The following is an 18,982-nucleotide window of genomic DNA, read 5'->3' on the forward strand; positions in this document are numbered from 1 at the left end:
TCACGTTTGTTCCCTTTCTTGTGCACAGGAAACATTTGTGCAATCTTCCAACATGAAGGAAAGATGCCACTGGATAAGGAAAGCCGAAACAGGAGGAGCAACGGATACTGCAAACTGGAAATGTGTCTTTTCAGGAAATTGGATGGAATACCATCGGGACCAGGTTTGATCGATGACTTTAGTTTTGATGCAGCAGAGGAGATCATTTCTTCGCTGATGTCGATAACACCTAGTACATGGCCATATAGGGGAACATTGTCTGCTGCGTGATGTACTTCGTTGTCGGTAAGCTGTTCATCGGTAAAAACGTCAGCAAACTTTAGCGAAAACAGTCTGCAGATCTCCTGCAGCAGTGATGATACAGTTTCGCCCTTAAATGTCATAGAGGAAGGTAGGCCAGATTCCCCGCGTTGCTTGTTGACATGATTCCAAAACAGTTTAGGATGCGTTTTGAGATTGGTTTGGATCTTACTTTGATATCGGGAATAGCATATACGACTGACCCGTTTATAGGCGTTGTTGAGTCTGACGTAGTGATCCTTTAAGGAAAACGTGCGGTATTTAATGTATTTCCTTAAGGCGGCTCTCTTGGCAGTTTTAAGTTCTCTTAATTCCCGAGTGTACCAGGACGGATGAGTGCTATTCTTGTGTACTTTTTTGGGAACATGTCGGTCAATAACGTATGCCAAGATATGCGAGAAAGTCGACGCAGCATTTTCGACATTATCGGCAAGTATAGCGTCCCAAGGCATATCAGATAGTACGTCGACAATGCTTTGATGATCGGCCTTCTGAAAATTGTATGATACGGAAGCGGGAAATACATTGAACTCGTTGGCCAGGCTCACCGGAATTCGGACAACTAAAGGAGGGTGATGAGGGACGAGCTTAACCATGGGAGCTGGAGCTGCGGCGATGAACGGGGCGACATCTTGCTTGCTCACAAAACATAAGTCCAAGCAACGTTGATTCTCATTCGCTACATGATTGATTTGAGATAGCATCGCCGTGCTGTAGTCATCGAGAAGATGCAAAGCACCCGAGTGAAATACTGACCGATGTCCATCGGGATAGAGGAAACCATTGTGAGACGGTCTCCACGAAACACCGGAAAGATTAAAGTCGCCAATGACAAGAAGCTCATCCGCCGCTGCCATACCCTCGACTACGGTGAAGACGGAACGGTATTGGGCATCTAAGTAGTCAACGTCACGTGTTCTATCTGGAGGTATGTACACGGCACAAAGGAAAATTGCGCTCTTCTTCAATTGGATGGATATCCAGACTTGCTCCAAACATTGCCACGTGGATTTCTCAATTAGCCTTGCCTTCAAACCACGCCGTACAGCAATGATGACACCGCCACCAGTAGATTTCCTACTATTTTCAGTATTTCGGTCACACCGATACGCTTTGTATTCAGTACCAAACACTTGACTCGAGAGTGTGCGATCATCAAGCCAAGTTTCGATCAAGACAATAACATCGTAGCACTGAGCTGATGTTGCTAGACGATAGCTGTCTACTTCTGAGTTGATGTGTAGAAGTTCATCACTAAGCACCTCGGCATGATTCTGCTTACAGTGTGGCGAATAACACGCGTCAATACCGAAGCTCATTCTCTGCTAGAGATCTAAATAGCCATCCAAAGGGTAACTAAAAACCTGATTCTTGTATTACGTTGGAAACGTTGGTGAGGCGATTAGAGTACAATTTTCAAATAAGTATCAGAAAGAGCCAATGGAACAAAGGAAACGGAATGAGTTTCTCAAAAGATAAAAAAATCACACAGTTCATAAATTCTTCTTTACTTTATTTTGAACATTCATGATGCCCTTAGTCTTGCTGAGTACATAGATCTTTTATTCTTGTTCAAGTTAAACGCGTTCTATTATGCTGTAAAACTTTCAATTTGAAAGGAAGAGGTGTGATAGATGAATACGCAGTTGGTACGTGTTGGTTATTTGTTGAGACTGATGTTGCGCCGCAAAGAAATTTAGATCTTGTTGAACGCAGCAATATCCACACTCTGGACGTAGTCTTCAATCAGTTCAATCTTCTCCTGCAGTTCATCGACGGACACCTTGTCGTCTTCGATGACGCAGCTCAGTTGCAGCTTATGGATTCCGTAAGCCAATGGCACCAGCTTCGAAGCTCCCAACAGAAGTCCATCCATGGTGATCTTCCTAACTTCTGCCTCCATCTGCTTCATGTCGGTTTCGTCATCCCAAGGCTTAATGTCCAAGATGACATTCGACTTGGCGATGAGGGCAGGTTTCTTGGACTTCTTGGCGGCGTATTCGGCAAGGCGCTTCTCACGCAACTCAGCGGCTGCCTTGTCCTCGTCTTCGTCCTCCGATCCGAAAAGGTCGACATCGTCGTCATCTTCGTCGTCGTCAGCGACTGGAGCGGGGGCAGAGGTTGCGGCGGACTTCGTGGCAGGTGCGGCAGCACCGGATTCCAGTGCCTTGACACGAGCATGCAGATCGATTACCAGATTGTTGAGGCCATCGATAACGGAACGAAGCTTGTCGTTCTCTTTCTCAACGGTGGATAGACGATCCAGCAATTCGGCACCGGGGCTGGCCGCTAGGGCGGCAATTCCATCCATCTGGGAAGTGAGAGGAAAAATGATATCATTGAAATGTGATGGACGGTTTTTTTTTTCACAACAGAGTGGTCACATACTCGTTCAAGAGAATTCTTGATGTGTTGTCTGGCCTTGGAGATTTCCGATGCCAGGGTGCACTGTGCCGGGAAGGAACTCATCTAAAAAGTGGATGGGTTAGAACAGAAAAGTGTTCATGTTAGTGACTCACGTAATTATGAAATATCTAAAACAAAAAGTGCACAAGAATACAAACAAATGTGGGCTTCATTGCAAATGAAAGGTAACACTAAAACACTTATCTGCTTTGATAAGATTCAATTTCTGGAAATTGATAGATATGAGTTATATACAATGGAATTCATCTGTAACGATTATGCCACTTCTCCTGAATGTTGCTCGACACAAAGAAGTTAATATTATAGGATAGTGTAAACGATAAAACAGTTAGTTTATTAATAAGTAATACAGGATAAAGAAGGATGGCTCAAATGCAAGAAACATTGCAGAATAATGATAAGGAAGGAGTGATTTGAACTTGTAATTATGAAACGACAAATTGAAAAAGTAGCATAACCATGGAAAGTAAGAATTTCTGACTTTAATAAATATGTCACACAAATATCCAAAAACCTACAGCCAGGAAACCACTACTCAAAACAGAAACAAAAATGCAAGCTTATGCCTAGAGCACACTCTATTCAAAGAGATCCTTTGCGGATAAATTAGGAGATAGTTGCCAAAACAAAGCATTTCTCCTCAGAAAAGTCGAAGAAAAGGAGAATATCACAACATAAAGTGTACGCCCTGAACCAATGGGACTTCCGGTTAACCTTGCTCAATTCCTCGGTTATGTTATCGCACAGCTTATGTGCCAGATTCTCCTTCTCCTTAAGATTTTTGGTGTTCTCCTTTTGGGTTAGTAACTTTTTGTTAGTACGATGCACAAGGGCAGTCGCTTCGTTAGCAGCGCCTGCAGTTTCCTGGCCGGCCTTGTTCTTCTTGTTTTTCTTTGCCTTCTTTTTGGATTGATCCTTGGAAGCATCATCGAGTGCAGAATCTGTGTTATGTCGTGTTATTGCCTCTGGGTGTACCTTTACCGATTCGCTAACGCTAGAAGAGCTTGCGGGATCCGGCGATTGGGAAGCATCTTTCTTGTTTTTCTTATTCTTCCTCTTATCTTTCTTTGCCTTGTTTTGGTCGGCCTCTGAAATTGCTGCTGCGGGAGGAACAACTGCTTTGGTTGGAGCTTGTTCCCTTTTGTTGGAAACAGCAGCCGGTTTGGGCTGGATGACCGGAACAACAGCCTTCGACGAAAATACGTTAGGACATGTAGGTTGTTTTCCTTGTGAAAGCTTGTACATTTGGGACAAAATGGGGACATTGACAATGTGGTGAAGTTTTGTTCTTAAGATTAATATTATAGGAGTCTATTGTAGCGATCTTTATTTTTTCTATAAGCCTAATGGAACCAGAGTGGATTACTTTTAAGGTGAAGGTGGGTTGAGTACCCAAACAAAGCTTTGAAAGTATTGGTACAATAAAAACTGTCATATGCTGGGTTTCCTATTCATATGGGACAAATATGCGATACACGGCAGAATACTGGTAGTAGCATTAGTGTCGTATTTATAAAAAACCCAGAATAATGCACCTAGCGGTGACGGTGCCTTTATCGTGTATAATAAAACAAGAAAACACATTAGAGTAACAAAAAAAGCATATAAGAGAGGTCAAAATTGCACTTTAGGGAGATAGATATTCAGTTATTTCCATCAATTGCGTTCATTTGCATGCATTGCAGCAGTTTTTGAAAAAAAAATCGATTTTGTATTTTTTTACAAGGAGGAGGGACCCTTGGGATAAATTAGGACAAAAACAATGTTTTTTTTTAATAACTTCGGAACGATTAGACCAATTTTCAATAGCAAAAAATTAGGAAGGATTCCGCGTCGAATGCAATCTGTTGCAAGCAAATTGGATAAGACTAAGTACAAAAAAGTGTGTCTCACATTTTTTTTGCACACACACACATACATGAAAACTAGTATGGGAAACTAAACCTTTCATTACACTGACTACAGCACCTCCCCTCCAAACACTGGCGAAAAGAGAACCCACATAGCTGAAAACAACATTCCGAAGGAAGTTCTGTATGGATCGTCAAACTTCAACCGAACCACCCTCTCCCTTCTAAGCGATACCTTATTTAAGGATGTTCCCTCAATCAATCGTTCCAACAATCGGTAATCAATTTTAACCTTATTTTACAAACATACAAAAATAAACACTTAACACAACAATCAACAAATTAAAATGATTGACGATCTCTCTAGGGCTCGAGAGAGACGTCCAATTTGCCCATGTTGCCCATTGCGAAATATGACGAGGTTTCATTAAAGGTTTTCATCCATCAGTCGAATCCCGCAAATGTATTTGATTAGCGTATTGCCTTTTGTCTACAGCAATTTGGTTGCTGCAGCTTGATTTCGTCTAGGGTTCCGATCCTATTTGGGAGGTGATGAGGACGATTACTTCCTAATCTAACTTAAATTACGCAATCTCAAACAAATCAATCCATACAATGATGGAACTTCGAGCATTGCTAACGGTACGGTAACGATAACAAAAAGCGATAAACGATTTTTTTTCCTGACGCATTACATACAGATGCCAGAAAACAGGAAAGAAACATCACACTTGGTGACAGAACTTGAAATTACTTAACTTGCAACTACGTAAGTGAAGAATCCTGTCCTCAACACCTGAGTTACAATGTTTTCGTCTGGGAGCCATGTAACATAAAATTATTTGATTTTACAAATTAAACAGTTAACACAACAATTGACAAATTAAAATAACTGACGATCTTTCCGTGCTTCGACAGAAATGTCCAATGTGTTGCCCATTGCGAGATATGACGAGGTTTCCTTAAATATTTTGGTCCATCAGTCAAATCCCGCAAAATATATTTTTATCGCATTTTGTGCTCTTGTCTACAACAACCTGTTGCTGTATTCATAGCTTGTTTTCGTTTAGGATTCTGATCCTATTTGGGCCCCTTTAAGTAATTTGTGCCATGTGGCACCAGCAATACAAAGTCTGGGGATTTCTCTATCTATAATTTGAATTTCCTATCTTCAGGCCCAAACACAGAACATTCAGGAGTGAGACATACACAAATCCACTCAAACATTTGTCACTTTTAAGTAAAATAAAATGAACAGTAACAGTGTGTGAAAACTTGATTTTTTGAATGCCCTTTGAGAAGAAGTGCTTCCAATCGTGAATCTTTATTCGTCGCCTAGGTCGTTGCCGATTGTATCGAGTCGTTCTCGACAACGATCCGACGGGAACAAGAAGGCGAGGTGCACGGCGGACAAGGTGGATCGATCAGGTGGAGGACGATTACGGACCCTCCGCAAACTGCGTGGCTGGCGAAGTGCCATGGACCGAGCCGAATGGAGAAGACTTTTATGTATTGCACAGGCCATTCCGGCCTTAGTCTGGTAATAAATATAAAAATTGAGAAGAAGTGAAGTGCAGCGATAAAACGACCAAATCGCGAACGACCATTAAATTGTTGCTATAATTCGAGTCGAAGTACAAAGGACTCTTTGAAGAAATATGTTCATTATCAGGGGAAGTAAATAAATATGCTGTGAACAGGTTAGTAATTTGAATATTAAACTTTTGTTCGATGCTATTCGATGCATTCGAATGCTGGTAGGAGAGGAGTGCGGGAGGGTGGGATTCACCCGTGGAAGGCCATATTGACTGCCATCGTGGTACTCTTCCAACTATGTCTTTAAGGCTCAAATTACCATCATCCAGTAATAAGACCTGTGCGCCGAAGTATTTGTGAACGGCGGCGGCGTAAGGCTATTTTTACTTCGGCGGCGGCGGCGTCACGCCGTAAGCAATGTTCGGCGGCGGCGGCGGCGGCGGTGTGAATCGGCATGGAGAATTTTGAGCTGAGAATAAATTTTAGGGTTTTTTGTACAATTGCTAGCTACAGTCATACTTATGGGGGGAACATCCTAATAGCTATAGCCTGTATCTCCACAGCAAAAGTGTACATTATTACATCATCCACTAGGACATTTCCGCATTTACAGCACATGAGTTCATTGGAAAGTACTTCGGATGTATATCCAGAAATTCGTGTGGAAGTTCCTCAAGATATTCCTCAGAAAATTCGAGAAAGGAATTCTAAGAATTAATTTAGAATTTCCCCAACGAATTTCTCCAGAACTTCCGCCAAGAATGCCCTTGAAAAATCTTTCCGCAATTTCTTCAAAAGTTTCTTCATGAATTTCCTTCTACTTTAAGGGATTGCTTCGGAAATTCCTTTACGGAGTCTTTTGGGAATTTCTTAAGTAATTCATTCGAAACTATTTTTAAGGATTCCTTTGAAAATTCCTTTAAGAGTTTTAGGAATACATTCGAAAATCCATTTAGGAGAAAACCTTCAGAATTTGATTTAGGATTTTTTTTCGAATTTTTTCAGGAATTTCTAAAAGAAAATCTTCCAGTAATTCCACAAAAAAAAAATCTTTGAAAACTCTAGGAAGGTATTTTCGGTATTTCTTCGAAATTTCCCTCTGGAATTTATTTAGAACTTTCTTCAGGACTTGTTTCCGAATTTCTTTTAGGAATCCCTTCGGATATTCCTTTGGCAACTTCCTGTAGACCTTCGAAAATTTCCATTTTCAATTACTTTAAGAATTCTTTCGGGAATCTCTTCAGAAATTCTATTGGAAAATCTTCGGAAATTTAGTTTGTAAATTCCTACATTTTATTCAACCGTTGTTAAAGGGTTTTTTAATTGAAAATAAGTTTAATACCCATTAGAAATTTCCCCTAATTCGAATTCTTTCCGAAACTATTCCTGCAGAAATTGTGTATGGTTTACTGAATGAATTTTCTAAAGACTTTCTAGAGGAAGCTCCAGAAGAATTTCTGGAAATATTACAAATGCCTTTCCTGAGGGATTTCTGAAGAAATCCTTGGATCAATGTCCAAATTAATTTTTGGTGGCTTTTTTAAGGAGATTTTTGAATAAATTCCTGGAGGAATTGCCGACTCTATTGTTGAAGGAAAAACCGGAAAAGAACCTGAAAAGATGTTCGATTTTTAAATTATTTTAAATGATATTCCTTTTCCTTCGAAGGAAATCCTAAAGTACTTTACAATGGAATTTTGAAAAGATTTTCCAAATAGCTATTGGAATTTACCTATGTAAATTTTCATTTTCTCCAGGAATTTCTAAAAAAAATCCGGACAATAGTAAAACAAACTCAGTTATGACTCTAGAAGCAAAACTACATGCCAAGAAAAACTCCCAAAATATCGTGATTGCGGATATTCGAATATTCGCAAGAATTTCTTGGGAACTTACTGCAGGAGTTCCTTCGAAAATTTCTACAGATTTTTTTGTAAATACCTTAAATAATTCGTTAGGAAATACATTTAGGAATTTATTCGGTAAGTCATAAAGAAACTCATTATGGTATACCTTTAAAAATGCCGTCAAGAATTCGATCGGGAATTTCTCCAGGAATTCCTATAAAAAACCTCCACAAATGAAACCAATTTTTCTGGAGATTCTTCAAAAACTATCCTAGTATTAATTCTAACAATTCCATCACGAATTTCTTCAGAAACTGTTTTCTGGAACACCTTTAAAAATTTCTACCCATGTAGATGGGTACACTTCCCCACAGTTGTAATGGATTTAACGCACCCTTCCTCAAAAAAGCCATCTATTGAACAGCTCAAAAAAGATTGCGAATCTATTTATTAGTCTGTTGGATTACATTGTTGGAAGGAGATTCTCTCTATCCCTCGGGTTTCGCGTAAGTATCTCTGCTTACGGGTCCGCCACCCCCATTTTTGGCCTTTTTGGCATTTTTTCACACAGCAGTGCATTGAAAGCAGAATGGCAATTAAATTCGACTGTAATATTGGATGGAGCCGTATGCAGAGCAAGACTCAAGTCAGGATGGTGCATAACTACATACATACATACATACCAACTTTTGAAAATTTTCTACAAAATTCCTTCGTACATTATTTTAACAATTCCACTGGAATTTTTCCAGTTAAGACATTCCATTCCCTCGGAAATTCATCTAGTAGTTCTTTCCTCCGCTATTTCCTTCCAAAATGCTAGGACGAATTTTCAGATATCTCCGTACGAATTCCTATAGAGATTTCCAAAAGAACTCCTAAAGGAATTACCAATATGCTTAAATTTCTTAAAGAATTTCTTTGGACATTCCTCCAAGAATTCCAGGGATTCCTTCAGAAAATCTTCCAGACGGAGATACATTCAGAAATTCCAAAAAATAAATCGAAACCGTTATTTTTAGAACAATTCTTGCTATTTAAGTACAAGGAGAGTGGAGAAAATGTTCAATTTGATGGGTCACGTACCCCATCGTGCTCCAGCTTCAGAAGCCAAGTTACCATTATTGTATTCTGTAGCCAAGAAGATCTTGGATAATCTAATATTTAACACGCCAATGCGGGTAAAAGTAACAGAAATAAAAGCAAGCAAATTTGCTAAAGGTATTAATAGCTATTTAATTATTGCCTGATAAGTTCCTTTAGTTCGGCAGATGCAAACGCACTGCATACTGTGATTTTTGTGTTGGCCAATCATCGGCGTGAACAACGAATTTCGGCGGCGTGAGCCAACCGGCGTATGGTGCGCCGCCGACACCTTGATCGGCGCCGGCGTACGTCAATAAGTGTCGGCGGCGGCGGCGTGGCGCGGCGGCGCACAGGTCTACCAGTAATTGCCGAGAAAGACAGCCAGTAATAAAACCACCCACCGAGGAGAAAAAGCAGTCTCCAGCTGGATGGGGGAAGTATTTTTGTTTCAAAACTATATCATCCAATAGCGAAGACATTACTATATCCGGTGGATGCTTCATTTGGTTGTATTTCGCTTTAGTTAAAAAAAACGGCCTGTTCACGCCAAACGTAAACCATTTTTTAATCACACTGGAATCCCGACATAGCCCATAGTGCAATGTGCAATCCATCATTATTACCTCTCAGGATGAGGCATCGAATCTATAGGACACCGGCCACAACGAGACAATAGTTTTGTGCGTTTATTACTTTTCCACTGTATTCATTATTCACACCAATCATATATGGATATATGAGGCAGAATAGTTAGATGCCTACTTCTGGCCGATCGTCTGCAGAGACATTGTGCCCCTCTCCCCACCAACCTTTCCTCGCAAGCAACAGTCCTGGTAGCAGTAGAAACAACAGCAGTACTATAGTTGACCGCCGGCCAGTACGGTCCATTCGCATAGGCGAACCTCGCGCCGCGCGCGCTCGCTCGTCCCTCGTACCTTTAACCCATGGATCGGTATGGGTAAAGGTGCAGAATTGTGTACATTTATAAATATCGTCAGATGTGTAAATAAATTGTAAATGTGTAAATAGAATTCAATAACTGTTTCCTTAAATTGTGCTTATTCCTGGCCATGAGTACGACCACACCATTTCGGCAGGCAGCAGGGACTTTGTCCAAGGGCTTGACGACCCCTCCCCATGGCCACTGCGAGTTAGACCGGGACCATCGTCCCTAACCCCTAATCCCAAGGCGTCAAGCGACCCCTGCCGAGGGGATGCATTGCCAGGGGGGTGAAATAATAAGCTAGGCCTTTAACGGAGCATGTGGGGTACCTGGGCACCCTCCACAGTAATTTTCCCTTACCGCGTCATGCTGGGCTCTGGCGTGGTGGACCTCTTTTCCCGAGCAACTCGTGGGACCAAAATGGAAAACCAAGTCAATTCTTCAATTAGTGGTAGTAGTGTAGGCGACAACCCCTTCGCAAGAGGTGGGTTGTTCAGGTCTCCGCCTAGGAGGCCAGAGGCAATAGTCGGCAGCTCAGTGCGCAGCGCCAGCGTGGGTCACTCAACCTTCCTCTCGGCTAGAAAAACGCCGGTAGGGGTTATTGACGGCCCATGGCTTGTGGAGGCGATGAACCGCAAACGCGATGGGCTTTCGGCCTTCGAGGTGGCGACGGAACAGCTAGACGCCATCACCGAATTGCGTCATCGAAGCATAATATCAGCAAGGACCTCAAGAGGAGCTTGCAGAAACTTCGAAAGTCGATGCAGGACGCCAAGCTGGAGAGGGCGGTCGGGACGGCCAAGTGTAAACCCGTGAAATCGGTGGAGTCGAGGTCTACCCAGACTGAGGCCCAAGGATTCGCGGACTCGGGCAAGGTCGAATCGACCGAAGGCGTGCCAGCGAAGACGGTGGTGCCAAAGTCTACCCAGACTGAGGCTTAAGTATTTGCGGGTACGTCGGGGGTGACTGCTCCAACGGAGCAGACACAAAAACGGGGGAGACAGTCTCCAGAGGATGAGCTCCCTGGGGGCCGCTCCAAAACGCGGAGGGTTACTACCCGGAACAAGGGTAGTGGGGCTGGGAAGCTGAACCCCGGTCAGGTATACACCCGATTCTTTTTTTACACGGGGGATGCGTGCCGTGTGAAAAAAATCCGTGTAAAAATAATCCGTGTTATTTCGAGAAACCGTGTAAAAATAATCCGTGCTATTTCGAGAAACCGTGCAAAAAAAAATCCGTGTTATTTCGAGAATCCGTGTAAAAAAAGCCGTGTAAAAAAATCCGTGTGAAAATAATCCGTGTAAAAAAAGAATCGGGTGTACCTCCAAAACCATGGGAGGAAGGACCTGGAAAGGTCCGTCCACTCAGGAAAGACGGTGGTAAGGGGTTACGGCAGGCTGAAAGTTCTCAGCCGCACCAGACCAGGGAAATAGAGGGGGGTGACGCCTCCTGGACCCTGGTCAAGAACAAGAGGAAACTGAAGACGTCAAGGGCCGAAAAGAAGGCCCAGGCGAATGAGGGTAGCAAGAAGTCTAGGGTAGGCACCAATCGCTCCAGGGGCGATGCCCTAGTCATCACGGCGGACGAGGCTAAGTACTCGGATGTTTTGAAGGCGATGAGGAGTGACGTCAAGCTCGGTGAACTCGGCGCCGATGTACGTCGAATAAGACGTACCCGGATGGGCGAGATGATACTCGAACTGAAGCGGGGCGTCTCGCAAAAGGGCGCCGCCTACAAGAAGTTGGCGGAGGAGGTCCTAGGCGAGACGGTCAAGGTAAGGCCACTCACGACGGAGGTGAATCTAAGGGTTAAAGACCTGGACGAGATCACTGAAGTCGAAGAGCTCGTCACGGCACTGCGGCGACAGTGTGAAGTGGAGACGCCCACCGCAGCCGTTCGGCTACGGAAAGGTCGGGCAGGGACGCAGGTAGCATTGGTTCGGCTATCTGCAGCGGACGCCTCCAAGGTAGTTAAGTTAGGGAGCGTCAAGGTGGGATGGTCGGTATGCCCTGTGCGCATATACGAGCAACCCGAAGTTTGCTTCAAGTGCCTGGAACCAGGGCACAAGCAATGGGACTGCAAAGGCCCTGACAGAAGCAATCTCTGCCGACGCTGCGGATTGGAGGGACATAAGGCACAATGCTGCACGAACCCTCCCAATTGTTTGATTTGTTCCAGCAAAGCTGTGAACAGCAAGCACCCCATGGGGGGTTCGATGAGCCCGGCGTTTAAGCGTGCTGCAAAATCAAAGTGCAGGTAACGCAGCTGGCTTGCTCGGCCTCGCCCGAGTGTTTGGTGTGCGCAGGTTTAGAGGAAACGGCGGAACACGTGTTGTTCGTGTGCTCACGTTTTGCTTGCCACATGTGGTCTGGACACTACCCCGGACAACCTAGTTCGGAGGATGTGTAAAGATGAAGTTGGCTGGAACGCCGTTTTATCGGCTATCGCCCAAATCGTCTCGAAGCTACACAGAAGGTGGCGCGTGGACTCAAGGATGGCTAGTTCAGGCGCAAATAAGAGGTGGTCCAAGGGATCGGAGTCGGCTTCATGGGTCATACCGGTGGTCATGCTCTGTGGTCGAACTCGATCCTTTTACCGAACAAGTGGCCGCGCGAAGAACAACATGGTATCGTCGCTTTCGCGGCGTCGGTCAACCGGGCGGGTTCCGAGCCCGAGGACGGAAAGGGGTCCTCGTCAAGGCTGGGGCAGGCGTAGGCACCTCGTCGGCAAGTCCCTCTGTGTACTGGCGAATAGACCCTGTCGCAGGGAGGTCAATTCGGGGTGTACGCGCCATCATCATTCTTGATACCAGTCGTGCAGAGGGAAGCAGGCGCGAAATCGACCTTTCCCACCTTCCGAGGACATACAGTAACCGGCATAATAAAAATCCCACTAGCTGTTTGTCATACAAAATGGTCAACTTTGGAGATCTAGATCTCGATTGCGTGTGAACGAATTTTGCTGAAAATTTGACCAGAGCTGAGATATAACTTGAATTTTACCACAACTGAATTTCGATCATATTGATTCATAGGGTAAAAAATTATTGCGGTAATACCAAAATGAATTTCTTGGCAAAAAATTATTTTTTAAATATCTTGAATTCTATAGGTTGTAAACTGATGACTTATTCAGCAAAAACGCGTATTTTGGCAATACAAAAAAGTTTGCGGAATATACTTGTACACTAAGAGTTGTAGTTTTCAAGATATTATAAAATCAATTTTCTGCCAAAAAAATCGTTTTGGTTTTACCGCGATAATGTTTTACCCTATGAATCAATATGGTCGAAATTCAGGTGTGGTAAAATTCAAGTTATATCTGAGCTCTGGTCAAATTTTCAGCAAAATTCGTACACACGCAATCGAGATCTAGATCTCCAAAGTTGACCATTTTGTATGAAAAACGGCTAGTGGGCTTTTTATTATGCAGGTCACTGTAGGGCGTGGTAAAGCCACCTGGAAAGCCGGCAATGCGCTGGCACGCTTCTTCTAAAAAAGCGAGTCACGATGTTCGATGCTGCAAGGACACGCAGCTAACCTCGAGGGTGCGTTATGCACTGGCCCCCCTTTGAAGCATTACTTTCTGGTTGTACCGAAGGGACGATGGGCTTGGCGGCAATGGAAACGGTTTAGCGGGTCGGGGATGCAGTCCTGCCTCCCTCGTTTGCTGTTGGAGGTGGCCCCTAACCCCGCACTTCCTGGACAACCCAGGATGTCTGTTGAGCAGATTCCGCCTCCATTGCTTAGGAAGAAAAAAAACATCAAACCATTAAATCTTCGGCAAACTACCGCAATTCGCTACAATGATAAAAAGAAAACATCGACGAAGAGCAATGGATTAATGCAGTTACGCCCCTATGATTCTAAGCACGAGATTTGTGATAAAACAATTTTCTGTTATAAAAAAATTGAAAAGCATGTTTGTTTCCCTGAAGCACCAGGATGGATATCTAAAATTGAAAAGATTTATCCTAACCGCCAATAGTGCAATTGATAGGGGAGACTGGGCAGACTTGATCCACTTTTCTCATTTTCGATGTATCTCAGCGCATGCAATCTTCAAAATTGGGGAGACTTTATCCCCATAATATCTATATCCTTGGCTTACTTAAGGTCAACTTTCTCTTTCTTTCAACTGTCTCTCAAGCCTCTAACTATTTTAAAAATCTAAAACAAAAGTTGAAAAAATGCTGCACGTTTGAACCGGTCTGATAAATTCACCCGCTGTTCGTTCAAAATCGGGTGAATGTTAGCCCAATCTTGAAAAACAACTTTTTAAATATTTTGTTTTAAATTTAAAGGCGGTTTTAAAGGTTTTGAAGGCGTCAAAAAATATGGGTTCTTTGGGAAAGTTGACTTTAACCCTTTATTGGGCAGACGAATCTAAACAATAAATTAGCAAAAACAACAATAGGACACAATGCTGACATGGTATTAAACTCAAATGTATGTTTTTTTATACATTAAACAGTTCAGAAACAATGAAAAAGTTGACACTGCCCGTTAAGCGGGACAACATTGGTGGCAATATAGTTGCCACTGCCTGGCAAGCGGGAAAACAGGCAACAACAAAAATAAATAAAAGATTTTTAAAAATTAGGTTTTACGTAAAACCAGTCAAATCAAGGCACGTTACATTTTTTGGTGAAGAGTCCTAGTCGAAAAACGCATTATAAGTGAGAACAAATTTTCTGCGCTTTTGTTCCCTTGGGAAAAAAATACAATTTCGTAAAAAATCCAAAAACCAAATATGCAGAAAGGCAAAGCTTTTTTCACGCTAATCATGTAATAATCTAACACAGGAAAAAATATATCTATGTCGTCTTTTTAACTAATTATAACTGAAACTCCTTCTTCCACTCGAAACTTACGATCTGTACGTAAAAAAAACTGTTCTCAAATTGACATTTCATTTTTTTTATGGCTCAGATTCATCTGGGGTGTTACTAGGAAGCAAATAAAGCCACTACATGGGAAATAGTAAGCAGATCTCTTGTTAATAAATAGCAAAACATATAATTTGTTGGTGGCAATATAGTTGCCACTGCCTTATAAAGGGTTAAATAAAATAAAGAATCGATTGAGCAAATTTTTGACGGGAAAGGTCATTTAGCTACTGGTGAAATGCCAATAAGAGCAGCGAGTAAAATGGCTGGCTCAGAGCGATCATTTTTCCTAGATCCGTAATTTCATTTCCGCCATGAACAAAGCATCATCCGACTTATATAAAGCTTCATTCAATAGTAGTAATAGTCAATAGTTTCAAAATAGTGACTTTTTGCGAGAAAAAGTGACTTTAGTGACTTGAGATCGAAAAGAGACTTTTTAGTGACTTGTTTGAAAAAAGTGACCAAATCACTAAAAAGTGACCCGCTACCAGGCCTGCCTCAGGAATTCCTTCAGAACTTCTAGCAAAAACTCCATCAGAAAATGTGTTGATGCAAAAATATAAGATTGCTGGGTTTTAGTGCTTATGGCTTTACTGTAAAAGCCTTCGGAAAATGATTCGGGTATTCTTTTGATTTTTTTTTTTGGAATTTTTTGGGAACTCATGCGGAAGTATCTCGAGGAAAAATTTAGAAAAGACCTGGAGGAGTATTTCCGGATATTTTGCTTTTAAGAATTCTTTGGAAATTCGTCGAGAATACCTTTAGAAACTCCTTCGGCTATCAAGAATTCCTTTAGCAAAAATTCTTCACAAATCACTTACACTTTTTTTTTCTCAAAAATCCCTTCAGATGATTTCTATGAAAAATCCTCCGGATATTCCTTGGAAAACTGATCCCGAAATTCTTTCGGATGTTCCTCCAGGAATTGCTTTGAAAATCCTAACTAATTTAGTATTTTTTAATATATTCCTAAAGAATTTACGAGGGAATACTCAAAAAAATTTACAAAGCAATCCCTAATTGATTTCATTTCAAATTGTTGAGGGATAGCAGAGAGCTATACTAATGTGAATACTAAGTTCAGGGGGTAAGTAAGAACCACAGACAAACAGACATAACACTCGTCAAAATTCCATCGTTCACTGATTTACTGGTCAATTCAAATAATCATTAGTTGGCCAATCGATCACTCGTGGCGCGCTCATCGGATTTGCTCGAGTTTGACGTTTGCTCACTATCGCCATCTGGTTCGTGATTTGCTCAACTAACTGAAATCCACAGATGTCGTTAGTGTTTGAACGACGATGAATTTGATGAGTAAATGTTCAATGTGTTATGTCTGTTTGTCTGTGTAAGAACCCTAATTCAATATTTACTCAATTGTAGGAATTTGTAAACCTTTCATTAGCGGATAAAAAAGTTTTCACGAACTAAGAAGAATAAATTGTTTTCTATCACCAACAAGATAGTAAGTATATGTATATAGATCTGAAACGATGTACAAAAATTAGATTATTAGATTGGAATGGGAATAAGAAAATAGGACCGGCCGGGATTAGAAAAGTGGGTTCAGCCTAATAGATGTTTTTCCTATATTTTCACTTAGTAGTAATACTGCCTTTCTCGCATTTACCCAAGACACTAAGCTTAGTGGTTCGATATACCGTGACCTGCCCTAATTCCGCGCATTGCCTAATACCGTGGATTTTATCCAAATTTATGAATATAGAGGTACTGTCTGTCATACACATCACATTATTTGGTGAAATACACAAATATATATCAGGAAATGTTAGCCAATTATTATTGTGGGTATTTGTGACGTAAATTAGGCGCTAAAAAATAAATGTGAAAATGTATGGCTCGACCAGCCAAAATTTGCATCCGCTTAGCAAAACGATTAAAATTATGTTTATATGTCCAAGTCATGTAACTTGATTTTTAAATGATATTTACTTCCAATATCTCATTGAGCCCAGTTTTACAGCTATAAAAAATGAGCTGGGTACTGAAATGGTATTTAAATTTCTTGTTTTTGCATTTTTATTGATCAAAACAATTGGTGCGGTATTAGGCCATCTTCTTCGCCAGTAGTGCCTAATACCGTGACTAGGCTATACCTTGAAGTTGATACTCAGAAAAATAAAACGTAACCATCACATTGAATACATAGACCACTAGACAATATCGTTTAGGTATTGAAATATTCATATTAAATATCTACGACATTTTATGTGTAGGATTACTGGGAAGCATCATTCAGATGAATTACATATTGCAATATGTATTATTCTAATACTTCCCCAAAGAGAAACTTCTGTTGGAAAACTTGAAGATGGTATACATCTAATGAACATACAAATCGTCTTTATTGTGTCGTTTAGCACATACGAATACAATATCATTTATGCGATATTTACCACAGACTATAAGCGTAAATATTTTCCCTATGCAGTTTCCTCTAGAAATGAAGGTAGAGTATTTTTCATCTGAATACAAATCCTCCCATTGTCTTCAAATCTACTTAGACACTCGATTGGATATCATCTATTTAAAACCTAAATAAATGTGAAATAAATTATTTGAAAAATTAATTAAACGCTTTTAAACCGTCAATATTGAGAAATTGCTAACTTCCCAAGGAAATGATTCTTTTCCCAGTAGGTATCTGTGTAAAATAGTAAATTTTTATGACGTTTTTTAGTATGTATGACCTAATAATTTAATTGAAATTTGTATATGATTCAATTATTTACATATTTTATTGTAAATGTGCTCTTATGCTCATCATTTGAGCTTGTTTGACAGGGCACGGTATTAGGCAATTTTCTGCGCGGTATTTGGAATCTTCTTCGGAATGTACGCGGTATTAGGCATATTCATAAGTCAAATGTCGAATACTATTTTCTTCATTTTTTTATGAGTTGAAGTACAAAACATATTTTTCCCTTCAAATGTATTTAATATTGATTAAAGCGACATAGTTTTCAAGGGTGATTGTTACAAATTGAATTTTATATAGCGAATTTATTGTGGACACGTCCTTAACCCCACGGTAATAGGGCATGTCACGGTACCATTAAATGAGAGCAAATTTTGCTTCATAACTTTTGAAAGCAATGGCTGATCGTAAAAAAAGTCGACCAAATTCTAGCCTGGCAACAGGTTAAGACGATAGTGGGCTATCGCCCAGGATGGAGATCTTTCAAGTCGACCCCTTGTCCTACTCGGGGTGTACAGGACCTCTGAGTATGGGAAAAAAAGTCGATACAGAATACAAGTTTCCTAATTACGAGACCTAGTTAAGTTCACTTAGAGTAGGAATACTCCAAGCCCTCCTCCACCAGGTATAATATTGTGTCCCTATCTACCACTCTGGCTCTCAAAAGGTTTATAATAAAAGCATATAATCAAGCAAACCCGTTCCACGGAACTCACCTGAGCCAAGTACTCGTAGTACTTCTTCTCGGCACCGTCAAGGTTGGATTTATCCGCCCAGTGTTTCTCGTACGCCAGTGAGGAAGCCATATTTCGCTATGGGGCTTTGATCTGGCAATGAAAAGTTGGATTGAGTCATTTTCTAGATAGCAATATTGAAGCATATACAGATAATGGTTTATTTTTGAACACCCGTGCCGACACTTATTGCTCGCTGTTCGCGACCTTGGAACCTTGACAAAAATACCCAAAAGTAACGGCGATGATGGAATGAAAGGAATCCTGGCTTTCCGCAGTGTCCATTTTCCTCTGTCAGGATATGCAGACTCAGCAGTCGGTGCGGCAGGGTTGATGAACTTTGCTCGGCTTTTAACGCGAACGTTCACAATGAAACTTACCTGGAAAACTGCGATCGTAAGCGAAAACCAATAGATTCTTTAGATGAAGTTAGCGAGTAACTACAGAATGGCGGCTGTTTCACACTAGGCTTTGGGAAAAATCGATAAAAATCACTGATTTTAGTCCCTACAGAGAAACACACGAGGTCGCGCGTGCCGTGTTGGCTGAGCAAGAGAGATTTTCTGTTGCGGTGGCGATGGGAAACGAAGTGTGGAAGTCTTGGAAAACAAAAAGAAAGGAAAATGGATGATGACAAATTTACACA

General features: G+C 41.4%; 1 protein-coding gene across 9 annotated transcripts; it reads right to left on the bottom strand.

The window, feature by feature from the left end:
• Positions 1–1,796: 1,796 nt before the first annotated feature.
• Positions 1,797–18,904, bottom strand: LOC134204964 (probable elongation factor 1-delta). 9 transcript variants are annotated; one of them, XM_062679786.1, is made up of 5 exons: positions 18,717–18,904; positions 18,319–18,429; positions 3,442–3,963; positions 2,689–2,769; positions 1,797–2,611 (listed from the first exon to the last, which is right to left on the bottom strand). In XM_062679786.1, exons 2-5 carry the CDS (start codon positions 18,406–18,408, stop codon positions 1,997–1,999), a joined length of 1,308 nt encoding a protein of 435 aa, XP_062535770.1. In that variant the 5' UTR covers positions 18,409–18,429; positions 18,717–18,904; the 3' UTR covers positions 1,797–1,996. The 9 variants fall into 9 exon arrangements, with proteins under 9 accessions (XP_062535770.1, XP_062535773.1, XP_062535772.1 ...); XM_062679789.1 differs by having other exon boundaries at positions 3,625–3,915; positions 18,717–18,900; XM_062679788.1 differs by having other exon boundaries at positions 3,625–3,963; positions 18,717–18,900.
• Between the last annotated feature and the right edge of the window lie 78 nt (positions 18,905–18,982).

The sequence above is a fragment of the Armigeres subalbatus genome, chromosome 1 (assembly GCF_024139115.2).
Source record: "Armigeres subalbatus isolate Guangzhou_Male chromosome 1, GZ_Asu_2, whole genome shotgun sequence".
Taxonomy (NCBI): domain Eukaryota; kingdom Metazoa; phylum Arthropoda; class Insecta; order Diptera; family Culicidae; genus Armigeres; species Armigeres subalbatus.

Coding starts and splice junctions, on each gene's coding strand:
- LOC134204964 (XM_062679786.1), bottom strand. CDS start 18,408: ATGGCTTCCTCACTGGCGTACGAGAAACACTGGGCGGATAAATCCAAC. Junction 3,964..18,318: donor ACTACGAGTACTTGGCTCAG/GTGAGTTCCGTG, acceptor CAAATGTACAAG/CTTTCACAAGGAAAACAACC. Junction 2,612..2,688: donor TCAAGAATTCTCTTGAACGA/GTATGTGACCAC, acceptor CTCACTTCCCAG/ATGGATGGAATTGCCGCCCT.